This window comes from Pezoporus flaviventris, unplaced genomic scaffold (genome assembly GCF_033815535.1).
Source record: "Pezoporus flaviventris isolate CSIRO_AGI_PZ_B2104156 unplaced genomic scaffold, CSIRO_AGI_Pfla_v1 ptg000036l, whole genome shotgun sequence".
Lineage (NCBI taxonomy): Eukaryota > Metazoa > Chordata > Aves > Psittaciformes > Psittacidae > Pezoporus > Pezoporus flaviventris.
This window is the reverse complement of record NW_026892584.1, coordinates 22,159,298-22,176,869: the sequence shown is the minus strand read 5'-3', so window position 1 is coordinate 22,176,869 and position 17,572 is coordinate 22,159,298. Positions and strand designations below refer to the sequence as shown.

Here is a 17,572-nt window from a genome sequence, read left to right as displayed (position 1 = left end):
CAAGAGGGTGCAGAGATACAATATAGGACCTAACCTGACCTTGACATGCTTGTGAGGTGGGCTGATGCCAAACTTATGAAGCTTAACCATGACAAGTGTAAGGTCCTACGCCTGGGTCAGAGCAATCCCAGGCACAGCTACAGGTTGGGCAGAGAATAGATTCAGAGCAGCCCTGCAGAGAACAACTTGGGGGTGTTGGTCAACGAGAAACTTAACATGAGCCAGCTTCAGTGTGCACTCGCAGCCCAGAAAGCCAACTGTATCCTGGGCTGCATCAAAAGGAGTGTGACCAGCAGGTCAAAGGAGGTGATACTGCCCCTTTACTCTGCTCTTGTGAGACCTCACTTGAAGTGTTGTGTACAGTTCTGGTGTTCTCAACATAAAAAGGACATGGAACTGTTGGAACAAGTCCAGAGGAGGGCCATGAGGGTGATCAGGGGACTGGAGCACCTCCCATATGAAGATACGCTGAGAAAGTTGTGGCTGTTCAGCCTGGAGAAGAGAAGGCTGCGTGGAGACCTCATAGCAGCCTTCCAGTATCTGAAGGGGGCCTATAGGGATGCTGGGCAGGGACTCTTCATTTGAGACTGTAGTGACAAGGGGTAATGGGTTAAAACTTAAATGGGGGAAGTTTAGATTGGATATAAGGAAGAAGTTCTTTAAGGGTGGTGAGCCACTGGAATGGGTTGCCCAGGGAAGCTGTGAATGCTCCATCCCTGGCAGTGTTCAAGGCCAGGTTGAACACAGCCTTGGGTGACACAGTTTAGTGTAAGGTGTCCCTGCCCATGGCAGGGGAGCTGGAACTAGATCATCTTAAGGTCCTTTCCAACCCTAACTATTCTATGATCCTATGCTGGCCCTAACAAGTAAGTTCCCATAAACAGGAGTCCAGAAAAGCAGAGCAGATACATTCTGGAAGTTCAATACGACTTTTTTTTTTTTAATTATTTTTTAAAACTTCAGAGCAATCTCCAATAAAAGTCGGGAGGGTATCTCCAGCCATGCTAAACCAGCCAACCAGCATCAAAAATGATGTGCAAGGAGATCTCTTGAAATTAGTACAAGTCTGAGAAGGTTTTTTTTTCAGTTTGGGCCTTGTAACTTCCAAGTCCAAAGTGGCTTAGGAACAGCACAACTGAATTCTCAGAACACTGAACTAACAGTACAAACAAAACTTCTTGGCCCCAAATCAGACATATACAGAGGCTGCTGAATATGTGTCTACATCTGTGACACGGTTAATATGCATCATCAGTAAGACACCTATAACTAAGATGAACTCTCTGAAAGATAACTTTCAACACTTACATCTTACTGTAAATGGATTTTAGAAATAGAGTAACTGGTTTATGACTTTTTATCATTTTTTTTTAACAAGTAAGGAAAGCACAGAATCAAAGAAACATGGTATCAGTCTGGAAAAGAACCATGAAATAACAGTATCAGCACCTTTGCCAAACCCTGGACTTGTGTCTGGGTTGGTCAGGCAAACAGGTGGATTTGAGCCTCTACCTTGAAAAAGTGAGTTTCAGTAAGAGCACATCCTGCATGCAGAATAAAAACAGGAAAGAGAATAAATAAATAAATAAAACACAGTTAATATTGCTGGGGGAACATAAACAGTAAGCAAACAAAAACAAAACAAACAAACAAAAAAAAAAAACCACATTTGGCCAGATGGAGTAAATACAACAGAAACTTCACAGGAAAGACACAGGTAGCAAACATACTAACATACTAGGCAAACAAAAAACAACAAAAAAGCCAACCAAAGTATTTAAACATGCATTAAATATTCTTTTAATAATTGACTACATTGATTTCAGAAGACCCAAAAATGTTAGAAGCAACAGAGAACACAATATGAAAGCTAAATGCAATAGTCACTCATCAGGTTAATGAATGGCCCTGACAAACCTGACCAGAATGCATACCCACCTATCCTGAAATGGAGACCCAGAGCAACTGAAACATAAACATAAATGCACTGAAGGAAAGAATATGAAGAGCCTTGGCAGTCCTTCCGAGAGATACAGAAAATAAGACTGATTATATTTTCTGTGATGATTTAGGAACTAGAGGTGCACCTGTCCCTCCTTTCAAGTCCTGCTCTCAAAACGAGTCAGCAGAGTTGTCACCAAACATGTTTCCCACAATCCTCCATTACGAAGAACATCATTCTAAGTACATCATTCAGCAATGATGCCATGCGATGCTTTTTGCTAATGTGTGATTTGATCTTCAGTTGCTCATCTGAACCATGTAATATATTCTAATTTTAATAAACAGGAATCTAAACTTGTTCTCAATATCACAAATGAATACACTCAGTAACAAAAGGCTGTCCAAAACAGCAACATTTGAATGTTTCATTTACATTTCAACACTCTTATTTAATGCTTGTTGAACCCCAATTTTTTATTTTTACAAGCATTATGAACTCCCAGCTCAAAGGATTATTAATGATACACATCATACTTTATGTACAAATTACAGATACACACAAATTGCACGCAGACACTAGTTAGCAGAACTTAAATTAGCACATCTGTTTCCAGACACAAGGAGGATAATCTGAATTTACTGTTCAAATTACATTCATTTTGTAAATTGTTGGTTTACAAACAGATATTTGGTATTTTCAGTAACCTGAAACAACCAGCGTATTAATTATAACCATCAACAAAAAGGTGAATTATTAAGAAATGCAAGTCTTGACTGTTTTGCATAGTTTTGTTCAGGTACATGTATCCTATGAATAGGATAGTATTTATGTCTATCCTATGTACAGAAAGAAATAATTTCTGCATTGTTTGTACAGTTACTCTTACTATGGAAATGTTTGCTGTTCTAGTATTTTTTTCTTTTTTAGAAAGCCCTTTTCAAGCATGGCTGAAGTACAAACCAAAAAATGAAAAATTAATAGCTATATCAATGTGTTAATCACAGCAAATAGAGATGAATAGTAGATAATATTCAACTAAAGAATGACTCTTTCCCAATCTAGATGCTAAGGAAGAGATTTTTACACAAATTTCTAACACTTTACAGAGATCTTTTCAAACAGGTTTACCTTCAATGTCATCTTTAAATTCAAGCAAATTTCTGAAGTACCGGTAACCTGTGTACTATCTTGCTCTACCACCTAGGAACTGCACAGTTAGAGAAAAATTGATTCAGCACCTAATGGTGGGGCTGAGAGAGGTGCTTCACAAAGCTCTGATCAGTTTGTGTGACTTATAACCACTACTTCACCTTTTGTTTATGAAATGCGTACAGAAGTAGTTGAGAAGATTGGACAGAGACCCGATTTTCAAACCTTCTAAATATCAGTATCCCCTACAGAGCACATGACTCTGCTGACATAGAACAGAGGAGCACTCTACAGGCACACCTACATTGCTAGGGAAGAAGGAAGAGTATCACTGCATCAGCATATGATCCCCTCCACCTGAGCTTACATCACCTCTTAAGAAAGCTAGCTGTCCTGGGGCAGCACTGAACTATTATGAAGATACTGCTTCAAAGCTGTCTGCTCAATTTGCATCTCATTTAAAGCCAATACCTTTGTACCCAGCCAGATTCTCAATGGCTGCAATGGGACTTAACACAGGTGAAGGGCTCTGTTCAGACTCAATTCCAAAGGAATTGACAAGTGCCCAAATACTCCTTACAAAGTATTACAGAATGTTCAAAGTAAACAAACAAATCTTACCTGCTGTTGTTGATTTTCCAACTCCCCCTTTTCCAGAAGCCAAGACTACCACCTGCTTAACTCCTTCTATGGGCTTCTGTTTTGGCAGCCCGCGTGACAGGATCCGGGAACGTTTGTCCCTTAGAGCCTCATCCCTAGAGCCTGAAGACTAACAAAACCAGAAACCAAGTGAATAGGAATGCACCACCCTGCAGTTCTCGCTGAGAAAGCAGACAGGGAAGAACCCACCTGCAAGCTGAGAAATTTTCACTACGAGTCCAAAAACACGCAGTTTCTCTCAAACGCAGCCTGTTTCACAGGCAGGCAAGCTGGGTGGAATGGGGCTGCTTAAAAATCATCCCAGCGGGCATTTTCTATAGACAAACATGATCTAAACACTTAAAAAAAAAAAAAATAAATAAATAATGATGGCTTGTGTTAAAATAAACCAAAACACCACTTAAAAAGTTGGAATCTTTAAAAAACAGGCTAAACCTAGCTGTCCTTTTACGTTACAGCTGCTTCAAGCACGACTCTCAGATCTAACAATGAAGGAAGAGAAGCCCTGGGTGCTGGGCAGCCGGTGGAGCCCCGGCAGCTCTCCAGAAAACTGTCCTTCCCAAGCAGTGGCAGAGCCATCTGTGCGAGTGCCGGTTCGCTGCAGCAAGTCCCGTCCGTCCCACCCCCCCCCCCCCCCCCCCCCGAGACGTTATTTCGGAAGAAGAGGTACACGACAGCTAAGAGCACCCTGCGGACACTCCGCAGGAAAGGAGTCTCCATCGATACCGGCAGCATCCCACCCGCTACCGGGTGGCCCAGTTCTACTACCACAGGTGGCGAGCGACTGCTCGCTACTTCCACAGAACTACAGAACTAGACCCGGCTCCAGGCAAAAACCAGGCGGCCTCGTGTTCCCCTGCTCGGTCCCGCCATTTCCCCCGCACACCGCCCCGTGACAAAAACGCTGCAGCGGCCGTACCCCCGCAGCACGGGGCAGCTGCTGAACCTCCTGCGCCACGGCACAGCACGACACGGCGCCCCGAGCGGATCTGAGCCGCAACTACCCTCCCGCCTCCTGGGCCCCCGGAATCCCCCTCAAGCCCACGGACAGCCTGACGCTTCGCGACCGGCAGGCAGGGTTATCCCGCTCCCCTCCCTCCCCGGGGCGGACCTGGCGCACGGCGGAGAGCTCACGCTTCACTCACCGCGGAGTTGGCAAACTGAGCGGTGCAAACGGCGGGACCGCACCCTGGGTCACGCCGCGGCGTCGCTGGAGCCCTCCCGCCGCTGAAGGGGAAGCTGGCAGCGCGCAGTACCCAGCGCCAAGCGAGAGCCCCCATGCCAGCCGCCGGCCCGCCCCGGCGCGCTGAGATGGCGCCGTCTCGCCGCGCCTCGGCCCGCCCCTTGAGCCGGGCCGGGATTCTGTCAACCAGGTCGGAGCCCTGGGCCCCGCGGTGGGGCTGAGCGGACCTATGAGGCTCCGGGATCGATGGACGACTTTGTGCTGAGAGAACGGCTGCGGTTGGGGACCTCGGTGGAAACGAGCGCCTTCCCGAATAGAATGCTGAGCGGTGGCACTGTAAAACAGCCGCAGCACAAGAAAGCAGCTCCCTTCCGCTGTCTGTAAGAAAACTGGGCCCAAGAGGAAAATACCGGGTGACCATACATATTACAAAGTGGTTAGGGGTTATTCCTCAGTGTTGCACTTGTCCCCGATGGCTCTCGTTCCTGTTTTCTCTGTGGCACTCCTTCAGCTGGTCGGTGCCTTCTGAATTCTCCTCTTTACCCACACAATGGGTGGCCAAGAACTTGGTCCTTCATGTGTTTGTTCTCTGCAAATAAATATATACAATTTCATCATTTGGGACATTAATATAAGAACAAAGGGGCCTGTAGCTGGGACAGATGCCACCTGATTTGTTTTGTTTGATTTTCTTTCTTTTGGGTTTTTTTTTAATACTAAAGCACTAATAATTGTTCTGGTTATAGTTTGGGTTTTCCAGCCATTTTACACCCACTCCATGGAAGTTTCATCAAAGCCACGTTTCTGTTCTTGTGTGAGATTTATTTAAAGCTTTAAAGATACAAAAAAAAAAAAAAAATCATCTACTGCTTCTCTTCCACCTACAAAGCTTGTAACCACAGAGTGGAAGGAAATTAGATCGGTTTGACATGATTTGCTCTTGACAATTTCATGAATAGTCCTTATTCATGTAAGTGGTACTATAGAAGTAATTCAAATCTTGGCAGTTTCAGGCCATTAGTTTTCAAAGGTAAAATACAGTGTAGATACTGTCTTTTGTTGGTAACTGTTGTAATAGGTAATAGATCAGAGGATTTTACATTGGTTTAAAGCCTTATTACAATAAACATTTCCTCTATTTCACAGTGACCAGAATTTTTACTATTTCAAATGTTATTTTTCTAACCTGTGTTATTAGCATTTTACTAAAAAATACCATTTTCAAAGGCTTATTCCAATGCTCAGCTACCACACAAAAATTGTAATTATAAAAATAAACTCTTCTGCTATCCTTTAAGTGATTCTTATTCAAACTCTCATTTTTGTTGTGATGCACGGATAAACTCCACAACTCGTTAAAAGTTGTAAAGTAGGTATGCTTTTATTCAGCGCTGAGACACATAGGGATAATTCCTCAAAGTCATGCGTACCTCAGTGTTGTTTCCCTCTACATTTATTCTCTAAAGTTATATATATTCATAAGGTTGCACAACACGCCTATACATATTCATATCCTATCCCCGCTTCGTATTATAATGAGCCAGAAGGTCCTCTGCGCCTGCGCATCGCCCCCTCTGGTCATGGGCAGGGGTCTCAAGATGAAGTAACTGAGTCTTCCTCCTCTGGGTAGGGGTCTTCAAGATGAAGTAAATGAGTCTTCCTCTCCTTGCACTTTTCACCTTTCAGTCTTCACATATGGCCTTAGGATTTGGCCCGGTATCCCAGCCATAAACCATCTGCTTCTCCCCTTGTTAGTAGATTCAGGCGTCTGCTTTTCCTTATCAATAGCCGCTTATCAAAACGACCAAGTGTCTGCTTTTCCTTATCAATAGCTGCTTACCAATAGGACCAGGTGTCTGCTTTTGCTTATCAATAGGACCAGGTGCCTTTGTTCTGCTTAGCAGGCATTTACAACAGACAATACTTTTGTTTAAGCAAGCAAATTCCTCTAACCCCCTTGTACAACCCCCCTGTACAATATCCCTGTACTGCCCCCTGTACATTGGTCAACCCTCTGTATCAGTTGCACCAACGTGAGGATATTTTGAATAGCTAACACACCTGAAGATGTCAAATCGTTTTCCAATAATTTACCCTACTGCCAACCAAAATGCAAAAGAATCCTGAAAACCAATGAGCTACTTAATTTTGAAACTATGATCCAGATCTGCCTCAAGGGCCTTGTTTTCACTGCCTCAGGAAATCATGTTACCTCTTGTCGTGCAAGAAAATTGTGTAATTGGTTTTCCTACCTTGAGCAGTTGGAGGCAGTGTTAAAGTGCAAAATACTGTTGATTTCATAGAAATAAAATCAGTACAGCAGGATCACTGGTAGGCATACAGTTCAGATATCCGTCACTTCAAAGTCTATGCAAATAAAAGAAAATGGCAAAAAGAGTTCTGTTGTGTACTCTTTGGTTCTGAGAATAGTTCTAACAATGGCTGGAACAACCCCCATGAATGTTTTTGTGGGATTGTTGTTTTGTAAAGCTGATCTAGCAGAAAATACAATTGAAAAGTATGGTGAAGGAGCTTTCCAAAACTTACTAATAAAAACAATTCTCAGTATTCTTAGTTCTAAAATAATTCCTTTTAGCCTGGTTTGTTGGTAATAGGAGAGCTAATATGGCAGTAAGTTGTATTTGAATGCAAATATGAAAATCTGAATTTGGCCATTAGAAAGAAATATAAATTTGTTCAGGCATTTTCAAAATACCTTGATTGTTAACAGTAGAATACGTGAATTAGAGTTTGACTGAGATGTACTCTATCATCTCTTCTAATTATAAAGACAGTTTCAGGGATTATACATTTCTCATAATTGCTTTTGGCTTCCTGTTTCAATTTTCACATTTGAAAGTATTGGTCTGAGTAAGTTGCTTGCCCAACATGTCATCGCAGTCCACATACAGTTCTAAAATAAGACGCTAGGAAGATGCAACCAAAAATTAAAGATTTTACTTACAGATTTGAGTCCTTATGGAAACTACAGGCAATCTCTGCATCTGTCAGAAAATTCCACTCTGGACTTTTCAATAGTTCAAAAAAACGAAAGACATAATATATAATTTTAATGAAAATTGATGACATTTTCTTTAAGTAAGTGAAAGAAAATGTTTAAATTTCTATTCAGCCAGAATGCTAACGTGATAAAAATATAATTTATTTTTGTCTGAAATCAGTTTGTCTTGTGTTTAAGTGTATTCTTTCTGCAGCCAAAATCAATTATAATCAGGTATAGTGAGGGAAGATATGTTGCCAACTGACTCCAAATTTAAAAATTGAATTAACATTTTAAAATTACTTGGTAGCTAATCAGGTTGACTTGAGTGCAGTAGGAAGTAAGTGGCTAAAAAAAGAGTGGTTTATCAAGTCTATAAGCTTTCAAGGGTGATGGAGCCCTGTATTTCTATTTACATTTCTGTGCGTCTGCACAGTAGTGTATTAATACCATAGTAACATATATACTATAGGACATGCTGCAAACTCTACTCATATGATCCATCCATTTTGGTCACAATGGATGTGACCAAAACACATGATTGGTAAATTAGAAATTACATTAAAGGAAGGCTAAGGAAATGTTCTTCAAAACTAAGTGTTCATTTTAGCTTCCTGACCAGGCAGGCCTGTAATCTTTGGCCATAGAGGTATACCATAGCATACCAAGGCAAGTCTGTGTGGCATGGGGGTCACTGATTTCATTATTTTAGCTTGTCTGGTCAGCCAGCTCTGGCACATTTAAGATAAATAACGTTAAAATGTTGCTTTTTATCATTTTTTCCACAAAACAATAATTATTTGGTTGGTGGGGAAAGGAAGTCTAAGGTACTGAAGTTTTAAGCCAGTTATCAAAGCTCATGTGATGGACTATGAGGCTGATAAGAAATATAGATGATTCTATCATTAAATTGATATAATCTTCCATATATTGTTATATAGTAAAATAAGATACAATGCCTTAAAGAGTTATGGAAGTTGTGGCATTTCTGGGAAAGCCAGGAGAACTCACTATGATTGCCTCTTAAAGCTTAGACACTCTGCTTCTATCTGAGCCTCAGACTGCTGTAGAGCAAGGAAGGCATCTGGGATCATCACATTCCCATTTTTCCATGCTACTTAAACCGGAGCAGTTGTTCCCAAGCTTTTTTAAAGCCAAGCCTAGTTTGAAAAAAATGTCAATCCTCTGTGGCTTCTTGTGCTCTTACCCAGCAGCTGCTAGAATCCAGAGCCTTGCTGCTCTGCCCTCATTTCTGAGCCTTGGGCTCATTAGCGTGTCTCAGGATGGCTGCTACGTTCTCCCTTTGGGAGGAGACCAAGCCAGAGTTGCTGTCATGGCTATTGCCAGAATATCATTCTCCTGTGGGGCTGACAAACTATGTCTTTTTCCTGCGTAGCTTAGATACCAAGGCCTGCATCAGTGATATTGAGGCACTTATGACCACTTCTTGCAAAGTAAATTTGGCCCAAAGGATTTTAACAGATTCTGATTTCAAATATCCACACAAAACAAGTGAGGTTTACTTGTGTTTTCATATGGAACATTACCTTGTTTAAGAGGCAAATTTTTTTGTTATATATGGCAATACTTGAAACTGCAACATCTTAACAGTGAAAACACATAAAAACAGTAATAATGTATTATTTTTCCTTTATCATGTGTATTAATATTTTCAATAATAATAATATTTTTTACTGTGACAGTGGTGAGGTATTGGAACAGGCTATCCAAGGAGGTTGTGGCTGCTCCATCCCTGGCAGTGTTCAAGGCCAGCTTGGACTGGGCCTTGAGCAACCTGGTCTAGTGGAAGGTGTCCCTGCCCATGGCAGGAGGTTGGAACTAGATGATTTTAAGGTCCTTTTCAGCCCTAACCATTCTATGATTCTGTGATAATACCACACAAGTAGCTTCATCCTACTTTGATGACTGCTTTGCCAAACTTTAAACTGTGACAAAAATTACATTGTGAAAAAATTAGTTCTGCTTTGCTATATGAGGAGCAATCTGCCAAAATTGAGTCCAATTTAGTTTGTATATTGTTTTCATGTGGACATTTTAATCAGTGCAGTCTTTCTCTGTCAAGAAGAAATGAAAACCTTATTTAAACTGTTGCTAGATTCTTCTAAAGCCACCTACCAAGTTCTTGAGGTTAACATTGCTCACTATAGTAATAGTCACATCACAGTGAAGACGCAGCTGGTATTACAGCAATTTTCTCAGCCTTAAACAAGTGATACAGAAGATGAAGAGATTTACTTTGTTGAATATGCCTTTCAGTAACAAAGCCACATAATTTTTTTTATGTACCTGATATATAGATATTGTTTGCATGAATGGAATGAACTGCAATTAACAATATTTCCATTGAACAGAAAGCAAAGGTTTTGATTTCTTTTGAAGTATTCCTAATCTTTGCCATATATGAAGGAAGACTTGCATTTTCTAGTCTTTCTTTCATTCTCCTTTCCATTTTCTTTTTTTTTTTTTTCCAGCAATGGAGTTAAATTGCAATGATAAGATACCTAGGACAGAAAGACTCCTATTGTATTAGAGATTGTAAAAAAACAGGATAAAAATTATGTTCACTGGCCTAAAAGTTTCAGAAAACCATCTGACAGCACTGGTCTTAGTCAAAAAGGCATTTAGTCACAATTTCAGTTTATGAAATAATTTTAAATCTGCTTTCCATTCATTTTTTCTCAGTAATGAGCTTATGCTTTAGAGGAAGCATTTTTGTTAACATCAGAACCTTAAGCCTAAATGATTTCTGTATACCAAATGAATCTTATTTGGCCAATGATGCTGATGGAGACATTACAACAACTTTTAGTGTTTCTGGTGTTTAATAATTATTTTAAAAATCTAGTTCATATTCCAAAGAAGTTCAGTTTTGCTTCACGGCCATTTAATACTTATCTCATAAATACCCATACACCAGCAGTGCAAGGTATTTCAGAAGGGCGCCAATACACTTGGGTGTATTCCATGAAAGCTTTTGCATTATGGATCTTGGAACTAATGTCTAAAACCCAACTCCATTACAGAAATAAATGCAATTTGCATTCATCTAATTAGTGCCACTAAAGGATTGCACTGTACCTTTTAAAATACTGATTTAATTAAATTTTGACATGAGGAAATGTAACTATTAGAGGAAATATGGAGACTATTCACAGAAAATAGAAAATTGTTTTGACAGTAAGTGATTGTTGAATTGAGCCCTTGTCTTATTAGCTCACACTTAGGACTCATGGAAGTCATTAGAGAAAGGAGATTTGCAAAGCAGGGTTGTGTTGTGCAACCCGCTTATTGACAGTGGGCTCTGGCCCATATTAACTGCTGAACCAGGACCGGAATTTTTTTGTTAGTGAATGAGCCCTAGCCAAAAATACATCAAGAACTGTCAAAAGTAAAGATGAGTCACAGTGTCCAAAGAATATTTCCTGCAATTAATTAACTTCCTAGTACAAATGTAGAGTAGAATCTACAGATGTAGAAAATTCACAAGAAGGTAAACTTCACTCATTCTCTAAGCTGCAGAGTGCATTAGTTAGAGTTGTGTTTTCTGTATCAGGAGCTAAAACACCTCATATTTGTGGGCACCAAAATGACAGGCTTTTTTCATTTGGACATGGCCCTCACTCAGACTGTCACTATGAAGATGCAACTGGTTTTTTGTCCTATGGACAATAGAGTATCCAGGGAAAGATCAAATATCGGTAATTGATATGAAAATATTCCACATTACAGAGTAATTGTTTTACCTAGTTATTAAAAAAAATGTAAGCCTCTAGCAGTTCCAAGAATTATCTGTGAAATAAAAAGCTCTTTAAGAAGAAGTTACACCAAACACCACTTTTCTATTTTGTTAGAACATCAAATATTGAAGATAAAGTATTTTACTTCCACTCTGTAGCAGCTATTTAGCATCTATTGTAAAAGAAAGAAACTCTGGCCCTTTGGCAGCTAAAAAAAAACCAAACACTGAGAGATTATGTGAAAAATCTCCTTTTATCATTGCAGCGCTTCTGAGGTATCAAATAAAGTAATGATTTCATCCCAAATGAGTTCAGAAACATGCATGAAAAAAAAAATCTGCGTTTTAAGAAAAGTGTGAAAACTCAGTATTAAAAAGCAATTCTTGAAACTGGAAGCTCTGTGAAACATGTTAAGCCACACTGGAAATCATAGCAGGAAGCCACATTATTTCTTGACACATGGTCCATTATCTTATTTGAAACCATGAATATTCATTACAATTTACAATCTTCTATTATTTAGCTCACTGCATTAAACATCTGCTTTTTTCTCACAAGACCTGAGAGGAAACAAGATCACCTTCTATTTATGTCAGTTAAAATCACAAAAGGATTATATATTCACTATTGTATTAAGTGAAACAAACCATCAAGGGTGATGGTAAATGCAAGTCCTACAGTTGCTATTTGTTTTAAGGGGAATTAGATCCCCAAATACGATTTTAAGAAAAGCCCACAGATCAACATTACTGTATTTGTATATGATGCAGTGCTACAGCAAAGCAAGATACCCATTTGTGTTGTAATGGGATGTTCTTACATTGAAGGGAATAAAATGCCAAAATCTGTCAACCCTGCTTGGCTCATTGAGCTCTGGCAATCTTGTTGAACTGTGCCATGAAAGAGGCTGCCATTTTCTAAGAACAGCGCCAACAACTGATAAATGACAGACCAAGCATATAATTAGTGCCTCCTCAAACTTACCCAGTTTCATCATGATGCATGGCAAATGGGATGACTTCAGAGGTTTGCCATTCAGAGAATTTTCTAATGACCTATCATTTGTGTGCACACTTTCCTGACTAGCTAAGGATAAGTATGCCTGAGGGGAAAAAAATTATAGGAGCTGTGGCTCAAGGAGAAAGCTTTTGGCCTGAAGCTGTAGCAAGTTTTATTTTGAAAGTCATCCACATAAAGGCAAAGAAATTACACGCAGCCTGATTATGCCTGCATACTCAACTGTAACTGCAGGCAAGGAGTCCTCCAGGTACACAGAGAATAATAAATGACCTTTCATTCTATTGTGAAAGGAGCAGAAAAAGCCACATCTCAATCCATGTACATTTTTAATAATAAAATAAGGCTTTATACCAATAATCTGATAATTTTACATATAAAATCTATTGAAAACATAGAAACTCAAGTTCCAGCTCTTAGAAGATACTGATACATTTTTGTCTTTAGTCATGTCTTCACATTATCATCAAAATTTCTCACTGCAAATAAACAAACAAAACAACCTAACAAAACCACACCTCTGTAGCACTAATTACTATTGCAAAAGTGTTTCTGAGGTGCAGAGAGCAGTGATGCAGCAATACCTGGGGAGGAGAACAGATCTGAATTGCTTTATGTGGCAGAAGCAGAGGCAGTATACAGCATAACAGGGACAATGATCCAGGGGCTGTGCAGCACAGCACAAATACTTGGTGGGGCCCACACTAAACCAGCTGTGAGCACAGAGCACAAAGAATATAGGACCTGTGCTCTGCAGGGCCTCTGCAAGAGGGTTCAGTATAAATACCTCCTCCATTAGGAGGAACCCAGTCTGCACCACCCATCTATAACAGCCAGGTGTGAGTTAGCTTAGTGGCTTGAAACAAAGCTGAACTGCCACCTACCACACTGCCAGACCAGTGCCAGGCTCTGCTCAGATGTATGGTCAGCAGTTCCATATAGAGAACAAGAACCTGAAGCTGAGATTCACTGATCAAAGCTGGCTGGCTGAGTATACCAAGCTTGCTCAGGGCTGCCAAACAGCCTGTTTAGCTGCAGACTCATTCAGCGTCCTTACTCCTCGCTGTTTGTGCCAGGCCCTGTGACCATAAGGTTCAGGGCCAAAGCTTACTAGAGTAGCTCAGTTCTGTAAAAAAAACACTGTATTGCTTATAATCAGTGCAAGGTGTTACAGTTATACCCTAAGGTACATACAGTAGGTAGGCTATTCCCACTGCTTTGTTTATTTCTTTGGAGCAGGATACAGAAGTCCTTTAAATATTAATGTCTTTCAATCATGCAGACAAAGGTTTGGTATGGGATACACCCAAGCAGGGGAAAATTATAGTAGTTAAACATCACAGTCAAAGGAACATACCCAACACCTGTAGAGAAAGAAACCGTCATTAATAGTGTACTTAGTTCCTTTAGACAATATGGTAAGCAAACAGGTTGTGTGTCTTTATCCAGCTACCTTCCCCCCCCCCCAGTCAAATTTCTGCTTCTCACTTAGAAAAGCTGTAATTGTACCCAACACAGCTTTCACACTGTTACTCTATTCAGAAATTTAATTAACTTTTGATTGCTCTAACATTTCAGTATCTGTTTTGTAACAGTATGAAGGACTAAACAAAACACTGATCTATTTTTACTAATGTATTTAATTTTCGCTGCATACTTTAAACATGCATAAAATCAGCTGCTTAAATCACAGGATTACTCTTCCACAACAGGAATACCAGCCTTCACTGGAAACAATTGAGACATTCCCGGGGACAGCAAGTTGGCTCTGCTGGAAGAGCTGAAGAGGTGTGCCAACTGAAGCTACAAAACTGGGGCTGAAGAGGTCACAACCTTCCTCAGGGCTATAGTGCAAACCAGAAAGATAAAAATCACAATGCCATCTTTTCCTCTCAAGTCACCTTCCCCCAGTGTTTCTTTTGAAGGGTAAACAGATCTGGGGGGGTCTCTGGACGGCTAGGATGCTGACAGTCCTCACCCCATGTCTCCTCTGAAAGAGCAATTTCTGGTAGCCTTACACAGGCATTGTGCAATACTTGTGGATTTTGATTGACAAGGCTGCTATTCCATCTTATTTCTGCTGCTTGACTTGCACTAGGGAAATTCTTCATACCCTCTCTCTGCCTTCCTTATTTTTAAATACCTCTGGAGGAAGGAGGATGATGGCTGGGAGGCAGGCATGTTCCTGACCTTAATGTCTGTACAGCACTTTGAATAAGAAAGAAGCCAGTACTAAATACAGCCATCATAATGTGTCTAAATGTCTGCTACTTAGACAATAAAATGATTCTAACACGATGTCCTGGGTTCAGCAGTGGCAGTCATTTTTTCTCCTTGATGGCTGGTGCAGTGCTGTGGTTTTGACTTTCAGCCTGGGAACAGCACTGATGTTTCTGGTTGTTGCTAAGTCATGTTTACTTTGACCAAGGACTTTGAGTCTCATGCTCTGCCCTGGAGAAGGGGAAGCCCCGGGGTGGGGCGGGGGAGGGCAAGGACAGGACGCCTGACCCAAACTAACCAAAGAGGTGTTCCATACCACAGCACATCATGGCCAGTGTGTGAACTGGGGGCAGTTGCCTGGAGGGGTTGGATCACTGCTCAGTCAGGCTGAGTATCAGTGGGTGGTGAGCAGTTGTATTCTCTTCCCTTGTTATTTCCCTTATCATTATTATTATTGGTGGTAGCAGCAGTGATTTGTGTTATACTTAGTTACTGGACTGTTCTTATCTGAACCCATGGGAGTTACATTCTTTCGATTGTCCTCCCCATCCCTCTGGGAGTGGTGGGAGGAAGAGGGATGAGTGAGCGAGACTTGCGTGGCTGACTGGGTTTAAACCACGACACACGACCACCTAATCCTCTCTACATCCACATCGCTGTTCAGCAGTATTTCCTCTCTTCCAGCTAACCAGCATTTCAGCTAGCAATTCTGAGGCTGTAGAAAGAAGAAAGCTTAATTGGATCTTGAACTAGATGGAGAAACAGGCTACAAAAAAATAAAAAATCACCAAAAATGAAGAGCCAGATAGCTCATCCCAGATAGCATGTTAGGCTACATAGCTAAGAAACAAGCAAAATACATAATCTGGGAGCAAAAGAGAAGAAAAAGTTATCCAACAGAAAGCAAAGGACTCAGTTCAGGATGTAAGATGGTAAACATCACTTCAGAAACAAAACACGCTGTCATTCTGAGCTGTCTTGTGGCAGTTTTAACATCTTGAAAAAAAGATACCGCGTATCAGGGACTGATCTGTTCAGCATGGGCAAATTAAAAAGTGTACTTTTAGTATGTCTGTCCCACAAGCCGTTGTTCTACCAAGATATAACCTTACTAGCAACCTATTTTGTATCTTTGCTATCCAAGTGCCACTGCAGCTTTGTATGGTTTCTCTTTAAAACAGATGACACTGTTGATGTGATAGCTGCTTCAAAGACCTTTGATCATGGTTTCAGACACCACAGACAAAGGAATTTCATCCAAGATGCATCTTGTCCATTCAGAGTTCCAGTCAACTACTGCCCCTGCCAGAGTATGCAACTGCAACTTAATACTAACAAAAAAAAATTGAAAATAATCCCTAGGGAAAAATTCAAGACCACTTGAAATCATTTTGGTACTGAAAGACCTCTAGCATTTCATCAGCTAAGGAAACAGGAGAAAGCCAAGTACACAGAGGCAAAGCTCCCAGCACCCAGCCCCCTCTTCACAAAAAGATTCATTCCATTAAATGTAGATGAAATATGCATGACCATTCACACAAAGGGGAAGGAAAAAACACATGTCCACTGAAATCTGTGAGAAGTGGTTCATACTGCCATCTGCCCTTCCGAAAGAGAACTGATGTGAAAGTAACCAGAAATGTCTTCTGAATACCATTCTCAAAATACCTACTTTCTGCCCAATGACAAAAGCAGAGAGGATAAAAGAAATATTCTGAGACAGCTGTCAAATCTGAAATGTAGAAAAAACTATTTGTATAAATAACTGATAAAAATATCAATATAATTGATGCACTGATACATTCTTTAGATGTCAGGAGGTTTGTGAAAAAACAGTGAAATCCAAACTTCTGTCTACAACGTAACCAACAAATTTTTCATTCTTTGGCATACAAAGAGAGGCTCTTAACCTAACTATGGACCAAAAAGTTTCAAGAAATTCAAGATGCAGTACAAGAAAATTCATTTGTCTTCCCAAAGAAAATATAATCCCACCAAGAATCCAAAAATAAACAATGATGTCATACTAATTTTTCTATACGCCGTTTCACACACATCTGTGTTGAAACTTGCACATAAATAGATGTTCTTCATCAAATCCTGGTTAAATAAGGTACTGCAACAAAGAATGATCAACATCCTTGGGTATTACTATTCCTCTATAATCTGGCTACATAATTTACTCAGATTGTAGTAGAATCCATTTACTTTAACAATCAATTTATATTACAAATACATATGGAGAAAAAACTCATTTAAAATGGATTGCTACAGCATTAAACTCTTCCTAATGAGTCTGGGGATACAGCTTTAGAGTAAGTGAACAGAAGGTATTTTAAATAAAATTAGCTGAGTTTAAATTAAACCAGCTCATACTTAACAATACCCTACAGCTAACAAAATTTAGCTAGTTTATGTGCTAACCACATAGTACGATTTCCTCTTCTTCCATAAAGGTTTGCTTTGGGAAGAGCAACGTCACTGAACACTCATGCAAGAGAGAATGTTATTTTTAAATAACACAGAGAAGCCAAATACATCCCTAGGTATAACACTAGCTATTCACGACTGCATATTTTCCCTTCCTGTGCAGTAATCATCTTCAGTAATCTTACTCTGTGATGGAGGCCAGGTAACAA

At 40.2% G+C, this 17,572-nt stretch overlaps 1 protein-coding gene and 1 long non-coding RNA gene across 2 annotated transcripts in view; one reads left to right on the top strand and one right to left on the bottom strand.

The window, feature by feature from the left end:
* Positions 1-5,109, bottom strand: part of NUBPL (NUBP iron-sulfur cluster assembly factor, mitochondrial) — an 85,849-nt gene extending 80,740 nt beyond the window's left edge. The window contains exons 1-2 of the mRNA XM_061463482.1: positions 4,900-5,109; positions 3,716-3,863 (exon numbers count right to left, since the gene is read on the bottom strand). Of these exons, the coding sequence (XP_061319466.1) occupies positions 3,716-3,863; positions 4,900-5,034 (283 nt within the window). The 5' untranslated portion in view covers positions 5,035-5,109. The remainder of the gene's footprint in view (positions 1-3,715; positions 3,864-4,899) is intronic.
* Positions 5,110-5,188: 79 nt separating this feature from the next.
* On the top strand, positions 5,189-15,011 carry LOC133274364 (uncharacterized). Its single transcript, XR_009745130.1, has 2 exons — positions 5,189-5,317; positions 14,426-15,011. It is a non-coding gene; the product is annotated as an uncharacterized LOC133274364 (long non-coding RNA).
* The last annotated feature ends 2,561 nt before the right edge of the window (positions 15,012-17,572 follow it).